Below are 21,211 nucleotides of genomic sequence, written 5' to 3' on the forward strand. Positions count from 1 at the left end.
ATGGTGCACGCTTGTAATCCCAGCTACTCAGGAAGCTGAGGTAGCAGAATAGCTTGAGCCTGTGAGGCAGAGGTTGCACTGAGCCAAGATCACGCCACTGCACTCCAGCCTGGGTGACAGGGCAAGACTGTCTCACAAAAAATAAAAAAATAAAAAAAAATACATTTTAGAACCTCCCACTCCCACGTTCTGTTCTATTAAGAAAGAAAAAAGACCTGCCACCACCATGGTGAGACTTTCCAGTGCTAAAGACACAGAGAACTCAAGGCAGCCCAATCCTCTGAGGGCCTCAACCAAAGCAAAGGGAGAGGATTCCAGAAGCCTCTCCCAAAGCAAAGCCAAGGCATCTTGGAGAAAACAAGAATCACAAGTTTTATTTTTTTTATTGACTTTCCAAAATCTACATATAAAAACATTACTTTTTGGTACACAATTATGTGAGTTTTCACAAATGCATATAATCATGTAATCATCACCACAATTAAGACACAGAAAAGTTCCATCGCCCCAAAACATTCCCTTATGCATCACTATAGTCAACCCCTCCCCCTACCCAACTTTTGGCCACCAGTAAACACAATTTATTCTGTTCCTATAATTTTGCTTTTCCAGAACATCATATAAATGGGATCATAAATTATGCAGTATTTTGAGTTTTGTTTCTTTCACTCAGCATTAGGCTGAGTTGAAATGTTTTATTTATTTTTGTTTTATTTTTATTCATCCATATGTTTTAATTTTATTTATTTACTTTAATTATTATTTACAGAGATGAGGCCTTACTATGTTGCCCAAGCTGGTCTCCAACTCCTGGACTCAAAGCGATCCTCCCACCTTGGTCTCCCAAAGTGCTGGGGATTACAGGCATAAGCCACAGTGCCTAGCCTATATGTTTGTTTTTACTACTGAGTATTATTTTATTTTATAGACACACCTCAGTTTGTTTATCCATTCACCAGAAGGACCTTTGGGTTGCTTCCAGTTTGGGGGCTACTATAAACATTATGTATGAGTTTTTGTGTAACAGAAAAGTATTACATTTCTCTTGGAGAAATACCTAGGAGTGGAATTGATGGATCATAGGTTAAGTGTATGTTTAACTTTATAAGAAACCACCAAACCCCATTCTAAAGTAATTGTTCCATTTTGCCTCCTCACTAGCAGTGCATGAGAGTTCATTACTTCACATATTCACCAGCACTTGGCATGGTCACTATTTGTGTAAGTCATTCTATTAAGTGTGTAGTATCCCACTGTTGTTTTAATCTGCATTTCCTTTATGACTATTATGTTAAACACATGAAAAGATGCTCATTTGCATCTACATTTTATTTTATTTTATGTTTTGAGACAGAGTCTCGCTCTGTTGCCCAGGCTGGAGTGCAGTGGTACAATCTCAGCTCACTGTGACCTCTGCCTCTCAGGTTCAAGCTATCCTCATGCCTCAGCCTCCCAAGTAGTTGGGATTACAGGCGTGAGCCACCACACCCAGCTAATTTCTGTATTTTTAGTAGAGATGGGATTTTGCCATGTTGGCCAGGCTGGTCTCAAACTCCTGGCCTCAAGTGATCCACCCATCTCGGCCTCCCAAACTGCTAGGATTACAGGTGTGAGCCACCATGCCCACCCTACATATTTTCTTTGGTAAAGTATCTGTTCAAAATTTTACCCACTTCTTAAAACAAATTATATTTTCTAATCGATGAATTTTTAAGAGTTGTCATCCCTTTCTCCATTGAATTGTTTTCATAACTTTGTCAAAAGTCAACTGACCAAACCAGACATAGTGGCTTATGCCTGTAATCCCAATACTTTGGGAGACACAGACAGGAAGACTGCTCAAGTCCAGCCTGGGCAACATAACAAGAGCCCATCTTTACCAAAAACTTAAAAATTAGCCAGGCAGGGCTGGGCACAGTGGCTCACACCTGTAATCCCAGCACTTTGGGAGGCCGAGGCAGGCAGATCACTTGAGGTTGGGAGTTCGAGACCAGTTTGACAAACAAGGGTAAACCCTATCTCTACTAAAAATACAATTAGCTGGGTATGGTGACACATGCATGTAATCCCAGCTACTTGGGAGGCTGAGGCAGGAGAATCACTTGTACCCGGGAGGTGGAGGTGTGGTGAGCTGAGATCACGCCACTGCACTCCAGCCTGGTGACAAGAACAAAACTCCATCTCAAAAAAAAAAAAAAAAAAAAAATTAGCCAGGCATGCTGGGCACAGCAGCTCACGCCTGTAGTCCCAGCACTTTGGGAGGCCAAGATGTGTGGATCAGGAGGTCAAGAGATGGAGACCATCCTGGCTAACACAGTGAAACCCCGTCTCTACTAAAAAAAAAAAAAAAAAAAAAAAAAATATATATATATATATATATATATATATATATATATATATATATATATACAAAAAATCAGCTATGCATGGTGGCACACACTTGTAGTCCCAGCTACTTGGGAGGCTGAGGCAGGCGAATCGCTTAAACCCTGGAGGCAGTGAGCCGAGATCGTACCACTGCACTCCAGCCTGGGCGAAAGAGCAAGACTCCATCTCAAAAAAAAAAAAAAAAGAAAGAAAGAAAGAAAAAAATTAGCCAGGCATGGTGGCATGCGTCTGCAGTCTCAGCTACATGAGAGTTTGAGGCAAAAGGATCACTTGAGCCCAAGAGGTGGACGCTGCAGTGAGCTATGACTGCACCACTGTACTCCAGGCTGGGTGACAGAGAAATGCTCTATCTCCAAAAAAAAAAAAAAGAAAAAGAAAAAGTCAACTGACCATTTATGTGTGGCTCTATTTCTGGACTTCTAATTCTGTTTCTTTGGTCTATGTGCCCTGTCCTTTCACCAATACCACATTATCTGGAAGCTGGAGCTTTCTATTACATCTTGAAATCAGGTGGAATGAATGCTCCAATTTTGTTCCTTTTCAAAATTGTTTTGGCTATTCTAGTTCCTTTGCCTTTCCAATTAAATTTCAGACATAGAATGTCAATGTAAACAAAAAATCCTGTTAGAATTTTGATTGTGATATATTGGAAGAGAGAAAGAATTAACATCTGTACTGTGTTAAGTCTTCCCATACAACAGCACAGTGTATCTCCCCATTCATTCGGGTCTTCTTTGGTTTCTTTAGTCATCGCATCCTAGTTTTCAGCATACAGATCCTGACTGTATTTTGTTAGATTTATACCTAAGTATGGCCAGGCGCGGTGGCTCATGCCTGTAATCCCAGCACTTTGGGAGGCCAAGGCGGGTAGATCACGAGGTCAGGAGATCGAGACCACCCTGGCTAACATGGTGAAACCTCGTCTCTACTAAAAATACAAAAAAAATTAGCCAGACGTGGTGGTGGGCGCCTGTAGCTACTCGGGAGGCTCAGGCAGGAGAATGGCATGAACCCAGGGGGCGGAGCTTGCAGTGAGCTGCACTCCAGCCTGGACGACAGAGCAAGACTCCATCTCAAAAAAATAAATAAAATTAAAATTAAAAAGATTTATACCTAAGTTATTTCTTGTGTTTTGGTGCTTTTGTAAATAGCACTTTAAAAAAATGTTGTATTTCCAGCTGTTCAATGTTAGTATATAAAAATATAATTTTGAAGCTGAGCATGGTGGCTCACACCTGTAATCCCAGCCTTTGGGAGGCTTAAGCAGGCAGATATCACTTGAGCCCAGAAGTTCCAGACCAGCCTCGCCAACATGGTGAAACTCTGTCTCTACTAAAAATACAAAAATCAGCCAGGTGTGGTGGTGGATGCCTGTAGTCCCAGCTACTCGAGAGGCTGAGGCAGAATAGCTTGAACCTGGGAGGCAGAGGGTGCAGTGAGCCGAGACTGGACCACTGCACTCCAGCGTGGGTGACAGAGAAAGACTCTGTCTCAAAAAAAATATATATATATATAAATATATATAAATATATAAAAATATATAAATATAAATATATATATGAATATATATATGGGGGTGTGTGTATATATATAATTCTGTATACTGAACTTCTTTTCTGTGATCTTGATAAATTCACTTATCCATTTTAGAAGTCTTTCTGTAGGTTCCTTGGGATTTTCTACATAGAAAATTATGTAGCATTTTAGGTGGGCGTGGTGGCTCATGCCTGTAATCCCAGCATTTTGGGAGGCAGAGGCGGGTGGATCACCTGAGGTTGGGAGTTCAAGACCAGGCTGGCCAACATGGCAAAACTCTGTCTCTACTAAAAATACAAAAATTGGCCGGGCATGGTGGCACATGCCTGTAGTCCCAGCTACTCAGGAGGCTGAGGCAGGAGAATCGCTTGAACCCAGGGGACAGAGGTTGCAGTGAGCCGAGACTGCACCACTGCACTTCAGCCTGGGTGACAGAGCGAGACTCCATCTCAAAAGAAAGAAAATTATATAGGATTTTCTATGTTACAATAAAAGACAGTTTTACTTATTATTTTCTAATCTTTATGCCTTTTATTTCCTTTTTTTACTTTACCGCACTGGCTAGGATTTCCAGCATCACGCTGAATATAGTGGTGAGAATGGATGTCTTTGCCTCGTTCCTGATCTTAAGAGGAAAGCATTCAATCCTTCACCATTAAATAGTTTATTGGCTACGGGTTTCTTATAAGTACTTTATCAGGGCCAGGTGTGGTGGCTCATGCCTGTAATCCCATCTCTTAGGGAGGCCAAGGTGGGTGGATCACCTGAGGTTGGGAATTCGAGACCAGCCTTGCCAACATAGTAAAACCCTGTCTCTACTGAAAATACAAAAATTAGCTAGGCGTGGTGGCTGGCACCTGTAATCCCAGCTACTCGGGAGGCTGAGGCAGGAGAATCACTTGAACCTGAGAGGCGGAGGTTGCATTGAGCTGAAATTGCACCACGGCACTCCACATGGGTGACAAGAGCAAAACTCCGTCTCAGAAAAAAAAAAGTGCTTTATCAGGGTAAAAGGTTCCCTTTTATTCCCAGTTTGCTGAGTTCTTATCATGAATAAACGTCTAATTTTGTCAAATACTTTTTCTGCATCTACTTAGATCATACAGTTTTTCTTCTTTAGAATGACACAGTGAATTAACTTATTTTTGAATGCTGAATCTACTATGGTTTTCCAGAATAAATCCTCCTTAGTTGTGATGTATTATCCTTTTTATACATTGCTAGGTTTTGTTTTTTTTTTTTGAGACGGAGTCTCGCTCTGTTGCCCAGGCTGGAGTGCAGTGGTGCAATCTCGGCTCACTGCAAGCTCTGCCTCCCGGGTTCCAGCGATTCGCCTGCCTCAGCCTCCCAGGAAGCTGGGACTACAGGCACCTGCCACCACGCCCGGCTAATTTTTTTGTATTTTTAGTAGAGACGGGGTTTCACCGTGTGTTAGCCAGGATGGTTTCGATCTCCTGATCTCACGATCCACCCACCTCGGCCTCCCAAAGTGCTGGAATTACAGGCGTGAGCCACCGCGCCCGGCCATACATTGCTAGGTTTGATATGCTAATGTTTCATTAAAGATTTTTGTCTATATTCATAGGAAATATTGTCAGTAGTTATTTCTCATAATATCTTTTTCTGATTTTAGCATCAGGGTAATGCTGATACTAAAATTCACAAAATGAGTTACAAAGTGTTCCCTCTTCTTCCATTTTCTTGAGGAAACTATGTGGAGTTGGTATTATTTCTTCCTTAAATATTTAGTAGAACTGACCAGTGAAGCCATCTGGGTCTGGAATTTTCTTTTAGAAAGGTATTTAGAAATGAATTCAATTTCTTTCCATCTTTTTTTTTTTTTTTTTGAGATGGACTGTCGCTCTGTCACCCAGGCTGGAGTGCAGTGGCCCAATCTTGGCTCACTGCAACCTCTGCCTCCTGGGTTAAAGTGATTCTCCTGCCTCAGCCTCCCAAGTAGCTAGGATTACACGCATGCGTCACCATGCCTGGCTAATTTTTGTATTTTTCATAGAGACAGGGTTTCACCATGTTGGCCAGCCTGGTCTTGAACTCCTAACCTCAGGTGATCCACCCACCTCCGCTTCCCAAAGTGCTGCAGTTACAGGCGTGAGCCACGGTGCACAGCCCCAATTTCTTTAACAGATATAGGACTACTCAGGTTTACCATTTCTTTTTGAACTGTGTCTCTAAACAGTAGAATTATTGACACTGTAGTTTATTTAGGATAATTATTTGTAGGAGGCTTAGCACATCCCTGGCCTCTACCCACTATGTGCCAGTAGCACCCTTCCAGTTGTAACAATCAAAAATTTCTTCAGGGCTGGGCGCAGTGGCTCACGCCTGTAATCCCAGCACTACGGGAGGGTGAGGTGGGCAGGTCATGAGGTCAGGAGATCGAGACCATCCTGGCTAACATGGTGAAACCCCGTCTCTACTAAAAATACAAAAAAAAATTAGCTGGGCATGGTGGTGGGCGCCTGTAGGCCCAGCTACTCAGGAGGCTGAGGCAGGAGATTCGCTTGAACCTGGGAGGCAGAGGCTGCGGTGAGCCAAGATCATGCCACTGCACTCCAGTCTGGGCAACAGAGCGAGACTCTGTCTCAAAACAAAACAAAACAAAACAAAACAAAACAAAATGAACTATTTCTCGGCCAGGCACTGTGGCTTACACCTGTAATCCTAGCACTTTGGAAGGCCGAGGAGGGTGGATCACCTGAGGTCAGGAATTGAAGACCAGCCTGTTCAACATGGTGAAACCCTGTCTCTACTAAAAAATTACAAAAATTACAAAAATTTGGCCGGGCGCCATGGCTCACGCCTGTAATCCCAGCACTTTGGGAGGCCGAGGCGGGCGGATCACGAGGTCAGGAGATCGAGACCATCCTGGCTAACACAGTGAAACCCCGTCTCTACTAAAAATACAAAAGATTAGCCAGGCGAGGGGGTGGGCACCTGTAGTCCCAGCTACGCGGGAGGCTGAGGCAGGAGAATGGCGTGAACCCCGGGGGGCGGAGCCTGCAGTGAGCTGAGATGGCGCCACTGCACTCCAGCCTGGGTGACAGAGCGAGACTCCGTCTCAAAAAGAAAAAAAAAAAAAAAAAAATTAGCCAGCTATGATGGAAGGTGCCTGTAATCCCAGCTACTCGGGAGGCTGAGGCAGGAGAAATTGCTTGAACCCAGGGAGGTGAACCCAGGGAGAAATTGCTTGAACCCAGTGCAGTGAGCCGAGAACTCGCCACTGCACTCTAGCCTGGGTGACAGAGTGAGACTCCATCTCAAAAAAAAAAAAAAAAAAAAAAAGGACCACTTCTCTTAAGTGAGCTTTGGCAGTTTGTGTCTTGTAAGGAATTGACCTATTTCATCTAAGTTGTCAAATTTATGGGCATAACATTGTCTGTAATATTTCCTTATTATCCTTTTAATGTATATAGATTCTATAGTAATATTCCCAATTTGGTTCCTAATATTCTTAATTTGTGTATATTTTTTCTTGGTCAGTCTGACTAGAAGTTTATCAATTTTATTGATCTTTTTTTTTTTTTTGAGACGGAGTCTCGCTCTGTCTCCCAGGCTGGAGTGCAGTGGCGCGATCTCGGCTCACTGCAAGCTCCACCTCTCGGGTTCACGCCATTCTCCTGCCTCAGCCTCCCAAGTAGCTGGGATTACAGGCGCCTGCCACCACATCCAGCTAATTTTTTGTATTTTTAGTAAAGACGGGGTTTCACCGTGTTAGCCAGGATGGTCTTGATCTCCTGACCTCGTCATCCGCCCGCCTCGGCCTCCCCAAGTGCTGGGATTACAGGCGTGAGCCACCACGCCCGGCAATTTTATTGATCTTTTCAAAGAACCAGCTGTTGGTCTGTTTTCTCTATTCATCTTGTTTTCAATGCTATTGATTTCTTATCTTTACTATTTCCTTCCTTCTGCTTGCTTTGGGTTTAATTTGCTCTTCTTTTCTAATTTCACAGGGTAGAAGCTTAGATCACTGATTTGGAAACTTTCATAATTTTCTATTATTTCAGTGCTATATATGTATTTTTTGTTTGTTTGTTTCTTTGTTTTGAGATGGAGTCCTGGAGTACAGTGGCACGATCTTGGCTCACTACAACCTCCGCCTCCTGGGTTCAAGCGATTCTCCTGCTTCAGCCTCCTGAGTAGCTGGGATTACAGGTGCACGACACCACACCCAGCTAATATTTGTATTTTTAGTAGAGACAGGGTTTCACCATGTTGGCCAGGATAGTCTCTTATCTCCTAACCTCGTGATCCACCCGCCTCGGCCTCCCAAAGTGCTGGGATTACAGGTGTGAGCCACCACACCAGGCCAGTGCTATACATTTTTATCTAAGCACTATATCCCATAAATTTTTTCATCCCCTAAATTTTGACATTACGTTTTCACTCTAATTAAATTCAAAATATCTTCTAATTTCTTTGCTGTTTCCTCTCAGACACATGAATTATTTACAAATATGTTGTTTAATTTCCAAATATTTAGGAATTTTTCAGATATGAATCTGTTGTTATAATCAGAGAAAATACTCTGTGTAATTTCAATTTTTTTTTTTTTTTTGAGATAGAGTTTCACTCTTGTTGCTGAAGCTGGAATGCAATAGTGTGATCTCGGCTCACTGTAACCTCCGCCCATCAGGTTCAAGCAATTCTCCTGCCTCAGCCTCCCAAGTAGCTGGGATTACAAGCATGCGCTACCACGTCCAGCCAATTTTGTATTTTCAGTAGAGATGGGGTTTCTCCATGTTGGTCAGGCTGGTCTCAAACCCCAGACCTTAGGTGATCCTCCCTCCTCGGCCTCCCAAAGTGCTGGGATTACAGGCGTGAGCTACTGCGCCCGGCCTCAAATATTTTAAATTTGCTAACATTTGTTCTGCAGCCCAGAATATGTTTTATTTTGGTGAATGTTCCATGTGCTCTTAAAAAAGACCATGTATTAGGCCGGGCATAGTGGCTCATACCTATAATCCCAGCACTTTGGGAGGCTGAGGCGGGCGAATTGCAAGGTCAGATCAAGACCATCCTGGCTAACATGGTGAAACCCTGTCTCTACTGAAAGTACAAAAAAATTAGCCAGGCGTGGTGGTGGGCACCTGTAGTCCCAGCTATTCGGGAGGCTGAGGCAGCAGAATGGCGTGAACCCAGGAGGCTGAGCTTGCAGTGAGCCGAGATCGCACCACTGCACTCCAGCCTGGGTGACAGAGTGAGACTCTGTCTCAAAAAAAAAAAAAAAAAAAAATGACGTATTCTTTATTGTTAGGTAGTGTTGTGAGATAGAGTATTCTACAACTTTCAACTACATCAAACTGACTGATCGTATTGATTGGCTCTTCTATGTCCTTACTGATTTACTATCTACTTGCTCTATTGATTATTTTGAAAGGAGTATTGAAGTCCTCAAGTCTAATTGTGGATTTGAGAATCAAGTACTTTAAAGGAACAAGTTTGCTTACCATTCTGAATCTGAGCCACTTTTTTAGAGATCTCTCCAATGATCTATTAAAAAAAAAAGTAATACATTTTAATAATTTTTGAATATGTTAGAAAGCACAGAAAAACTATAATTCAAAATTAGTATTTAAAAATACTTAGACTTTTGGTTTAACAGTCATTTAGATAATAAGAAGAAATGAGAGACTTGTTACTTCTACTGAAATCAGATTTACCCAGAACATACCTGTCGTCTCCACTTCTCAGCTTTAGGCAGTTCAGTACATTCTGAGGCCAGAAAGGGTCTTCGTTCCTAAGGAGAAAAAAATAACACATTTCCATTATACTATTTACAAGTTTCAAACAACATTCAGAACTGATTCAGGCCTTAAGCCTAAATCATCTAATGGCCTAAAAACATTTGAAGTTTTCATTCCAGATGATCCTTATCAAGCCTTAAACCTCATTCTACAATCTCTCCTTAGGAAAAACATTGATTGCATTGTATTTAATATTGGAAAGAACTTAACTGTCCTGCAATAGAGAGACAGCCAAACTAGGTTATAGCTATTTCATGGCATATTTATAGTACCTTAAGAAACAATGTCTATCAGTGTTTAAAACAAACATACATAAATATGGGTGTATTCATATACATGTGTGTATATAAAATTTAAAAAAAAATCCAAAGAATGGTATATATTATCTCTAATTTGGGTGAGTCTCTAAGAAATGAAATAATTTACCGGTTTCAGCTTACAGCTGTTCTCCACATCATACTCCAGTCCCTATTCAATATTAGAGCTGGAGTAATAAAGGACCCAGTCATCAGGCTGGGCACGGCGGTTCATCCCTGTAATTCCCACTTTGGGAGGTCAAGGCAGGCAGATTGCCTGAGGCCTGGAGTTTGAGACCAGTCTGGCCAACATGGTGAAACCCCATCTCTACTAAAAATACAAAAAAATTAGCTGGGTGTGGTGATATGTGCCTGTAATTCCAGCTACTCAGGACACTGAGGCAGGGGAATTGCTTGAACCAGGGAGTTGGAGGTTGCAGTGAGCCAAGATCATGCCACTGCACTCCAGCCTGAGCGACAGAGCGTCCATCTCAAAAAAAAAAAAAAAAAAAAGGGCCGGGCCCAGTCATCATAATACAGAAGAAACTGAAAAACAAGCAGCCAGATCCATCACCCTGCCTCAGCTATGGGGAGGTATTGGAATTCAAGCGTACAGACTCTCAAGAGCGTCAGCAGGTACAGATAAGAAATAGGAAATTCTGAAGTTTGAAGTCTGTTGACCTGGAGTGCAGCAGCGCGCTCTCGGTGCACTGCAACCTCTGTCTCCAGGGCTCAAGTGATTCTTCTGCCTCAGCCTCAAGTAGCTGGGATTACAGGTGCCTGCCACCATGCCCAGCTAATTTTTGTATTTTTAGTAGAGATGGGGTTTCACCATGTTAGCCAGGCTGGCCTCAAACTCCTGTCCTCAAGTGATCCACCCCCCTCAGCCTCTCAAAGTGCTGGGATTACAGGCGTGAGTCACTGCACCCTACTTTTTTTTTTTTTTTTTGACAGGTTCTCACTGTGTCACCCAGGCTGGAGTGCAGTGGCATGATCATGGCTCCCTGCAGTGTAAGACTCCTGCATTCAAGTGATTCTCCTGCCTCAGCCTCCCCAGTAGCTGGGACTACAGGCAGGCGCCACCATGCCTGGCTAGGCTAATCTTTGTATTTTTTGTAAAGAAGGGATTTTGCCATGTTGCCCAGACTGGTCTCAAACTCCTAGACTCAAGTGATCCACCCACCTCAGCCTCCCGAAGTATTGGGATTACAGGCATGAGCCACTGCGCCCAGCCTGCATTTATTCTTGATACTTTACAATTCATGAGGAAGATTTACACCAACCTTCACTTTTCCCTCTTCCAGCTGAGCCTGGCGAAATCTTGCTAAGGCCGTCCTACCAGCGATATAAAAGATAAAAGACTCCATTAGATCCTGCTCATACAGACTTCTCATTACCCATGTTCCTGTATGGGGTAGATCTGCTTATGACCATATTTAATGTCATTCATATATATATATTGTAATTAAGAAACCACAGAATAGTTAGGGATTTCCATGTTCTCAGGAGTAGGAATTATGAGGCAATTTGTATTCCTGAACACCCAAGAATCTATTTTACTTACACTACACATAAGGACTGTGAGAAACTCTACTTATCAGACCACTGTGATAAGCAATACATCCAGGTGTTAAAAGACTAACATCATGGTGTTCCCTGGCTGTCACTCTCACAACCCCTGCACCAACCACAGGTGAACAAATGTTCATCCAGTGTTTAAGTTCTGGAAACTGTGAGAAAACACATAAATGGAGAAAACAAATGGGCAAAAACAGGAATGTTTTTGCATATGTAAGAACATAACATATGTAAAGAAAGAAACAGCTTCTCAAAAGGCTCAGATACCAAAAAGAGGAAATACACAAAGAGTTACATGGTGGTTTTTAAGTTACAAAAAATTTACAGCCAAAAACAAGTTGATACTTACATGGCCTTTTCTGCATTTCGGGCCTGGAAAGAGAGAAAAGAGAAGAAAAATGCCCATGTTTAAAATATATTTTTTTCTTGCCATTTACTTTTTAGTGAAAAGTTTTACAAGAATACAATCACAAGCAAACCACTTGAAGTACTATATGAACAACAATAAACAAAAATCAAAAGATGTCCAAATCCTGTGACCAAGGCTGCTCCTCCCTCTACTTAAAATCTTTACTCCTCCACTGACCCTAACACCTTGTATCTGGCTAACTTGCATTATTCTTCCTTCAAATTTTACTTGTGTCATGACCACCCAGAACATTATTCTGTGACCCCTTCTTCCCAGTTAGGCTGGTGTCCTCTATCAAGGATTATACTTACCATGGCATTTAACACCCAGCATCACAATTGCCTGTTCCCTGCCAGTGGTATTTGGGGAAAATAAGTCTGAAGACTGCCTTTCGTAAAGTTTTATGTAAGTTCTGTCACACTAAATGTCAACTCAATTATCCCTGAAACACAGTGTCCAACAGAGAACGAGTTTTCTGGGTTGTAGTCTAGGTAGAAAGAGTCCTGGCTAAGTCAGGGACTTACATTCCCAGTTCTTCCACTTACTATCTGTGAGAAGTAGTCTCTCTATCACTCAGTTTCCCCATCTTTACAATAGAGATCATACCTCATCTTACAGAGCTGTCACGATATCTTCATGAGACAAATACACCAGGCATGCAATTTATAGACACTCAGCAAAATCGAGTTCAATTTAAATCTCTTTTGAGATTCTCCCCTTCAACTGACACAGAAACAAACTTGGCAAATGCTTGGTAAATAGGCAAACACCGCAGTAATTTGGGATATACCTTCTCACAGAAACGGCTACTACTTTTTTTTTTTTTCTTTTGAGACGGAGTCTCGCTCTGTCGCCCAGGCTGGAGTGCAGTGGCGCGATCTCGGCTCACTGCAAACTCCGCCTCCCGGGTTCACGCCACTCTCCTGCCTCAGCCTCCCGCGAAACGGCTACTTCTATTCCACTGGTTTCTCTCTTTTTCTTGGGAGCTTGTGCTCATCAATCTACAATGGCTTCCAATATATCTCTTATAACCTAACCATGACGCCCAGTGTTTCTTATAGGGGCTTCACTTAATGAAAATAATACAGTAGCCAATATTACGTAGTGCCGGTACCAATCATCTTTGTACCGGCACTACGTGTATTCTTAAATTTACACGTCGTAAATGCTTCTTGAAGAAATGAAGAAACCAACAAATGACGCCAGACCACAGAGAGCACACCCTCATAGAACACTTTCTGTCTATGCCATTCATTTATTCAATAGTTATTGGACATCTGCAACGACTCTGTGTCAGACAATAAGGAAAAGACCCTACCCTCGTGATATTTGTATATTATGGAGCAGACTGAGAACGGACATAAATGAAATAATCCCAGAAACATATAGTCACAACTGCTCTTAATCTTCTCTGTGGTATTTAGGGACAAACAGCCGGCCCACACTATGCACCGTAACTCGGAGCGGGACCTAGTGCTTCTCTGTGTCTTAATTTCCCTCAGGTTAACCTAAAGAGCTTCATCGGGATTAAGACACTGTCCAGGACGGTAACGCGGCTCCCGAGTTTCCAGTTTTCCAATTTGTGACAGCTAATGGAGGCAGGAAGAGAATCCCCTCGTTACACCAAGGAACTTGAAGCCCTCAGCACTGCACGTCTGAGCCTCTACCGAATGAGCGCCCCAGGTGGACTGGGCGCCCCCCCGCCCGCCCACCCATCCACTCGCTCCCTCACCCGCCCACCCTACTCACCATGGTGTCGCTAAGGGCGCCGTCCTGGAGCCCTGCGGCCCCTGTCCAAGAAACTCCACAGGCCCAGAAGACGCCGACGCTCACAGGACCTGAAGATTCTAACCACCCACAGACATTGATGTTTTGTCGGAAACGTAGAAGAAAGGGATCGGAGGTGAACGGGAGTACCGGAAGTGCCCAGACGAAGCCGACGCTCACAGGAACTGAAGATTCCAACTACCCACAGACACTGATGTTTTGCCGGAAACGTAAGACAAGGACCGGAACTGAATGGGAGTACCGGAAGTGCCCAGACGAAGCGGACGCTCGCAGGAACTGAGGATTCTAACTGCCCACAGAGCCTTATGTTTTGTCGGAAACGTAAAAGAAAAGGACCGGAAATGAAAGGGAGGACCGGAAGTGAAAGGGAGATCCGGCCGGAGATTGGGAGAGAAAATTCTGCCGCTCCGTCAGGCGGTCTTCCGGTAGCGCCCGCACGCGGCATCATCACACGCAGACGTGTGATCGGGCTTTCGCAGAGGGACTGGCGGTTTTCGGACTCAGCCCTGGCGGCGGGTCTTAGCTCTGGAAACAGGAGTACTAAATGTCTTGCGTTCACTATCGGTACTGCGGGAGCAGGCGGCGCTGGGCGCGGTTATGTGGAAGGCTGAGTGATTGCCGCTACTCTAATCCCACCGGCTTCCTTGGTTCTTCTGTGAGCAAATATCCCCTTTTGGAAATTACTCGACCTCATCTCTGCGACGAGGGATCTACGGCCCCGACAGCTCCCCTAGTGGGAGCTGGAGTGTGCGTCCTGCAGGAGTTGGAGCTGGCCGGGCTTCGTAAACTCCTTCACTTTTCCTTGTCACTTCTTAGGGCCATTTCTAGTTTTTCTGAGCTGGTCTGTTGGAATCGCGGGGCCTTTCTGAGCTGGACGATGCTTGAGGTCATCCTCTTTTAAAATAAAAATTTAAGTTCCAGGCAAAAAGTGCCACTTAGGGGAGGAGGGTGGTTGGAGAAGTGCGGTCACTGTCCTGAGCACATCGCTGGGACCAGAAGATCGTTAGACAAGGACCAGGAAGACAGGAGAGGTCCCTGGTAGGAGACGTTCTGATGGTTACTCCCGCATGGTGTCAGCAATGAGGGGAACTGTGGTGGGGAATTCAGGTAAGGGCCCGCAGCAAATTCGGTTACAGCCGCTTTCCCCTTTCAAGCATGGTGCCTCAGCTGCAGGGACTCCCTCCACCACGGGACCTAACTAGTGATGGGCACCCTAGCAGCAGCCAGGAGGCACAAGCTAAAGAGAGAAGCAGCTGACATGTGGTTGAGGATCAGACAGGACAGGAAAAGTACTTAGAATAGTCACCAGAATCTCATACCTGAAATGTGACAAGTTTTAAGTGGGCATATGGCCACCCACTACAGACCCCATCCTCCCACCTGTCTGGTTTATGATTATGGCCAATGAGAATCGAGTCAAAGGAATGTGTGTCACTTAGATGAAGCCATGACAAAAATATACATCCCTTGCCCTTTTCCTTTCTCTGCTGACTGAGAGGTGTCCATGGGATCAGCCAACCTGAATTCAGAAATGGAAGTATTGTGAAGATGCCAGAGTTCCCCCCTCCCAGCTCTGGAAAACTGAGCTCTGCAAAATGAGAAAAATAAAAACATGTCTTGTTAAGGCCTCTGCATTTGGGGGTCTTTTGTTCAAGCAGCTTCACTTTTACCTTAAATAGCTGATCTGAAACAAGCAGGGTCATTCCTCACTCAGATGAGGCCTTCTCAACATGTCCATACCACCTTTATCCATTACGTCCCTGACTCTAGGATGCAGAGATCACATATTAGCAGGATTCAAGAGGTGTTAGCTATGTTGTCCTAGCATCTGCTCCCCCTACCCACTTATCTCAGTTCCATTTGGGGAGCCCTCTGGTTGTGGGGAAGGGAACTGCATCCCCAGCTTTAAGTATGGATCAAGCGCTAGATTAAGCTAATCCATCCATCCAATCTCCCTAGGCATAGTGATTGGTGGGTTTAAGACCCAAGCTGACCTGGTCAGAATGCGTCTTGAGATCTGCTTGCAATGCTGGAGAAAATAGATCCTGCTGGATGTCAGACAAAAGGCAATACCAACTGTCAGCCACTTTAGAGCTCAGGAGACAAGATTTAGTGTTTGGTGACATCATTGGGTGGATGAGAATAAGGCCTTGCCTCCGGCCCACTTAAATCTTTAGTTATGTGAAGATTTATGTAAAATTGTTTAGGGTTGCAACCAATAAGAGTCAGACCTATCTTGCCAGTCTGCTAAATGGCCTTCCTTTCTCTGCTCACACTGATCTTGCCTTTCTTCATGATGCTCCTTTTGCCTGCAGCACCCCGTCCTTTATCCCCCCTGCCACTTGACTAATCTGACTGGTTGATGCTTACTTACCATTTGAGACAGTTTAAACATCCGGGATTCCAATCCCAACTATGATCTGTCATTGGATCACATCACTAATCCTAAAGCAGCAGTTGTAAACTGGCCAGCAGGCTGGATTTGGCCAACAAAGCTGCTATGATTTACATCGGGTTACAAAAATTAGAAAATCTCACATACAGATGCTAAAGTGAGACAACATTGAGCCTACATTCCTGAACAGCAACCACACAGGTGAAAAAAATCTGGTTTTATTAGTTCATGTATTTTTAGTGGGATAGAATAACACATCAAATTGGGTGAAAGAAACTAATATTAAAAAGGTACTTTCTGGCTTCAGGCAGCACTTTTGCCTAACATTCACATGTATGTCCCCTAGCATCCATGTAAGTGCCTCAAATGTTGTCCTCCACTAAACATGGATTCACTGGAGAGCAGGTATTGCAGGCAGAAAAACAGCCCCCCAAAATGTCCACATCCTAATCTCTGAAACCTGTTGGTACGTTACCTTACATGGCAAAAGGGATTTAGCAGGTGCAGTTAAGAAGCTTGAGATAGGGCCGGGTGCGGTGGTTCATGCCTGTAATCCCAGCACTTTGGGAAGCCAAGGTGGGTGGATCACCTGAGGTCAGGAGTTCAAGACCAGCCTGGCCAACACGGTGAAACCCTGCCTCCACTGAAAATACAAAAATTAGCTGGGCGTGGTGGTGCACACCTGTTAATCCCAGCTACTTGGGAGGCTAAGGTGGGAGAATCACTTGAACGCGGGAGGCGGAGGTTGCAGTGAGCCGAGATAGCACCACTACACTCCACCCTGGGCAACTGAGTGAGATTCCACCTCAAAAAAAAAAAAAAAAAAAAAAAAAAATTAGCCAGGCTTGGTGGTGGGCACCTGTAATCCCAGCTACTAGGGGGGTTGAGGCAGGAGGATTGCATGAACCTGGGAGGCAGAGGTTGCAGTGAACAGAGATTGTGCCACTGCACTCCAGCCTGAGAAACAGGGCAAGACTCTGTCAAAAAAAAAAAAAAAAATGAAGGGAGGGAGGGACGGACAGGCAGACGGACGGAAGGAAAAAAGAAAAGAATGAGCACACGTTAATTCCTGGGAGTCTTGCATTTTAAATGATTTAGAATTCTTCCATTAATTGTTCCTTATAACTGAAGTCTTCCAGGATATCTATCATCCATGGCTCTCAAACCGTAAAAACCACTTAGTACTAGATTAATGGGGAACTTCAAGATGAATGGACAAAACTGAAATCACCGAACCAACTGATTATGATCACCAAAACTAAAACCTGAGATTTTGCACCTCTTGATGATGCAACAGGAAGCACACTGCATCTCCTATGATATATTCTTGTCTAAAAGAAAGAAAAAGAGGTTGGGTGCAGTGGCTCACGCCTGTAATCCCAGCACTCTGGGAGGCCAAAGCAGGCGGATCATTTGAAGTCCGGGGTTCGAGACCAGCCTGGCCAACATGGGGAAACCCTACCTCTACTAAAAATACAAAAGTTAGGTATATTGCTTGAACCTGCGAGGTGGAGGTTGCAGTGAGCCAAGATCACGCTCCCACAGCACTCCAGCCTTGGCGACAGAGCAAGACTCCAACACAAAGGAAAAAAAAAACCAGGCTGCCATGGTGGCAAGGCACCTATAATCCCAGCTACTTGGGAGGCTGAGGCAGGAGAATCACCTGGGAATCAGAGGTTGTAATGAGCCGAGATAGTGCCACTGCACTCCAACCTGGGCAACAGGGCAAGACTCTGTCTCAAAAAAGAAAGAAAAAAAAAAACAGAACCTATGTATATAGGTTTATATATATGTAAAATCAACCTTCTGAATCTACCATTTTACAAAAACCACGGGGGTTAAAAATCATGTGAAACAATATCACAATGATACCAATCAGCCAAATATAGGTCATAGGATCAACCTCAGGTTTTCTTCAGTAAAGACAGGAAACTATTAGAGACTTAGACACTTAAGAGACATTACGAAACACATGTATAGAGAGCATTTGGATCTTGATTCAAAAAACAAATTAGAAAAAATATTTTCATCAAGTGAAGAAAAAAAATTTTTTTTTGAGACGGAGTCTTGTTCTGTGGCCCAGGCTGGAGTGCAGTGGCAGGACCTCGGCTCACTGCAAGCTCCACCTCCCGGGTTCACGCGATTCTCCTGCCTTAGCCTCCCCAGTAGCTGGGACTACAGGTGCCCACCACCACACCCGGCTAATTTTAAATGAAGAAAATTAAACACAGAGTTATGCATGCCACTAAAGAATTACTAGGCTGGACACAGTGGCTCTTGCGTATAATTCCTGCGCTTTAGGAGGCCAAGGCAGGAGGATCACTTCAGGCCAGTAGTTTGAGAGCAGCCCAGGCAACGCAGCAAGACCTCATTTTTTTGGAGGCAGTCTCGTGCTATCCCCCAAGCTAGAGTGCAGTGACACCATCTTGGCTCACTGCAACCTCCACCTCCTGGGTTCAAGTGATTCTTCTGCCTCAGCCTCCTGAGTAGCTGGGATTACAGGCAACTGCCACCATACCCCACTAATTTTTGTATTTTTGGTAGAGATGGGGTTTCGCCATGTTGGCCAGGCTGGTGTTGAACTCCTGACCTCAGGTGATCCGTCCGCCTCAGCCTCCCAGTGCTGGGATTACAAGCGTGAGCCACGGTGCCTGGCTGCAAGACCTCATCTCTACAAAAAATTAAAAAATTAGCCGGGCTTGGTGGCACACGCCCGTAGTCCCAGCTACTATGGAGGCTGAAAGTGGGAGGATCCCTTGAGCCCAGGAGTTGAAGGCTACAGGGAGCTATGGTTGAGCTACTGCACTCCAGCCTGGGTGCCCATAGCAAGACTCTATCAAAAAAAAAAAAAAAAAAAAAAAGGCAAAAACTTTTAAGCTGAACCTAATAATTTAGTCTCCAGACCAGGAAACACAGAGATATAGAAAAACAAGTTAAACGGTACCATAAGAAAACCAGTAAATAGAGGACATTCAAAAAAACTGTTGTAGCCTCCTAACAGTTAAGTTAGGAGAGTAAGACAAACTAAAGAAACCAATTAACCTGGCCGGGCACAGTGGCTCACGCCTGTAATCCCAGCACTTTGGGGGGCTGAGGTGGGCGGATCACTTGAGGTCAGGAGTTAGAGACCAACCTGGCCAACAGTGTGAAACCCTGTCTCTACTAAAAAAAATTAGCTGGGCTTGGTGGCAGGCACCTGTAATCTCAGCTACTCAGGAGGCTGAGGCACGAGAATTGCTTGAACCCAGGAGGCGGACGTTGCAGTGGGCCAAGATCATGCCACTGAGCTCCAGAGCAAGACTCCTTCTCAAAATAAGAAAAAGAAACACATTAACCTAATGCAACTCATAAATGCTGACTGGATCCTGGTTTAGAAAACATAGCTACATAACACTTCTTAGACACAATTATGCTATTTGAATATAGTATTAGATATCAGATACTAAGGAATGTTTAGATACATTAAGTATGATAATGGTACTGTGGTAATGAGAACATCTTATAAGATGCATGATAAAGTGATGTCACGTCTATAACTTACTTTCAAACTATTGTTAACTCTAGATCGAGAACACATGGGGGGTTCATTGTACTCTTTTTTTTTTTTTGAGACGGAGTCTGTCTGTTCCCCAGAATGGAGTGCAATGGCGCCAATCTTGGCTCACTGCAACCTCTGCCTCCTGGTTCGAGGTATTCTCCTGCCTCAGCCTCCTGAGTAGCTGAGAATCAAGGCATGTGACACCACACCTGGCTAATTTTTGCATTTTCAGTAGAGACAGGGTTTCCCCATGGTCAGCCAGGCTGGTCTCGAACTCCTGACCTCATGATCCACCCGTCTTGGCTTCCCAAAGTGCTGGGATCACAGGAATAAGCCACCACGCCCAGTGTGACTCCTTTTAGTTAGCCGGATTTCTCTGTAAAATGCACATTTTCATGTTGCATTTGCTTTCCAGTCATCAAGGTCAATGCAAATAAATTTTATCTTATAAAGGAACACTTTGTAGTCTCCTGTGAATAGGTCCTTAATTATGCTGTTTCAAAAGGTCTCAAAAGGAAACTAAAGTACTACAAATTCAGCACAAGGAATGGGTGCATGAAGCAAAGGAGTTCTAAATTTTAACCAACCCACTTTTTTTCCCTTCCCAACACACAAAGCTGTGATTAACGCAGGAGAAAGTATTATTAATGAGAACTAAGCTGACCTGAAGAGCCATAACAACATATCCCATTTGCTATGTTTTAGGTTTTCCTACATGAGGCCCAGAATTTGGGGGGAAATAACTCCATGTGCACACCAGCCCCCAAACCTCATTTAACAGTGATGCCTTCAAAAATAAATCTTTCCCCCAACCTAACAGTGATGCCTTCGAAAAAAAGTCTTTCCTTATGCTGTTTCATACATATGGTAGAAAATAAAATTGTCAAGATATTTATTGTGTTAACATGTGAGACATACAATTTGCTCAGTAAAAATAGAACATGAAAAAATATTATAAGCTTATATTCATAAAGAAATGGGTATGTTATTACCTCTTTTTCTTGCTTGCTCAGGACTATTAATTTGACAAGGTTGGAATGTGCACAGCACAGCTGAGACACCACCATTTTAACACTGAATCACTATACCATGAACTGACAGAACCCTGCATGAAGGATGAAAAACTCATACCCAAAGTCAAGAATCACACAGCAGCATGGAGGGGGAAAATGAACTATATGATGCTAACTGCATTTAATTTCGAAGTGGGGGGAAACAGGGCATGGGGAGTGAATAATGGTTGAAGTTCCAGGCTCTCACTGTACATCCTTAAGTAAATTAAGTTTAACTCATCTATTAAAAAGTGAGTTAAAACAGATGAGTTTTAAGGTCCATCTCAACTCTAAATGAGATACTAGCAAAAACAAGGAATCCACCACTTCAGATCCTTATGAAACCCAGGAAAAGGTGGGGCACAGTGGCTCACCTGAGGGCAACAGTTGGAGACCAGCCTGACCAACACAGTGAAACCCCATCTCTACTAAAAATAACAAAAATTAGCTGGGTGTGGTGGCGGAC

At 43.8% G+C, this 21,211-nt stretch overlaps 1 protein-coding gene across 2 annotated transcripts in view; it reads right to left on the bottom strand.

The window, feature by feature from the left end:
• The window catches only part of ISY1 (ISY1 splicing factor homolog), a 32,844-nt gene extending 18,079 nt beyond the window's left edge, over nt 1-14,765 (bottom strand). The window contains exons 1-5 of one of the 2 annotated variants that reach the window (XM_516736.9): nt 13,722-14,765; nt 11,913-11,935; nt 11,269-11,320; nt 9,617-9,682; nt 9,393-9,435 (exon numbers count right to left, since the gene is read on the bottom strand). In XM_516736.9, coding sequence (XP_516736.3) covers nt 9,393-9,435; nt 9,617-9,682; nt 11,269-11,320; nt 11,913-11,935; nt 13,722-13,724 — 187 coding nt within the window. In that variant the 5' untranslated portion in view covers nt 13,725-14,765. The remainder of the gene's footprint in view (nt 1-9,392; nt 9,436-9,616; nt 9,683-11,268; nt 11,321-11,912; nt 11,936-13,721) is intronic. The other variant, XM_009446421.5, reaches the window with a different exon arrangement.
• Between the last annotated feature and the right edge of the window lie 6,446 nt (nt 14,766-21,211).

The sequence above is a fragment of the Pan troglodytes genome, chromosome 2, assembly GCF_028858775.2.
Source record: "Pan troglodytes isolate AG18354 chromosome 2, NHGRI_mPanTro3-v2.0_pri, whole genome shotgun sequence".
Taxonomy (NCBI): Eukaryota; Metazoa; Chordata; class Mammalia; order Primates; family Hominidae; genus Pan; species Pan troglodytes.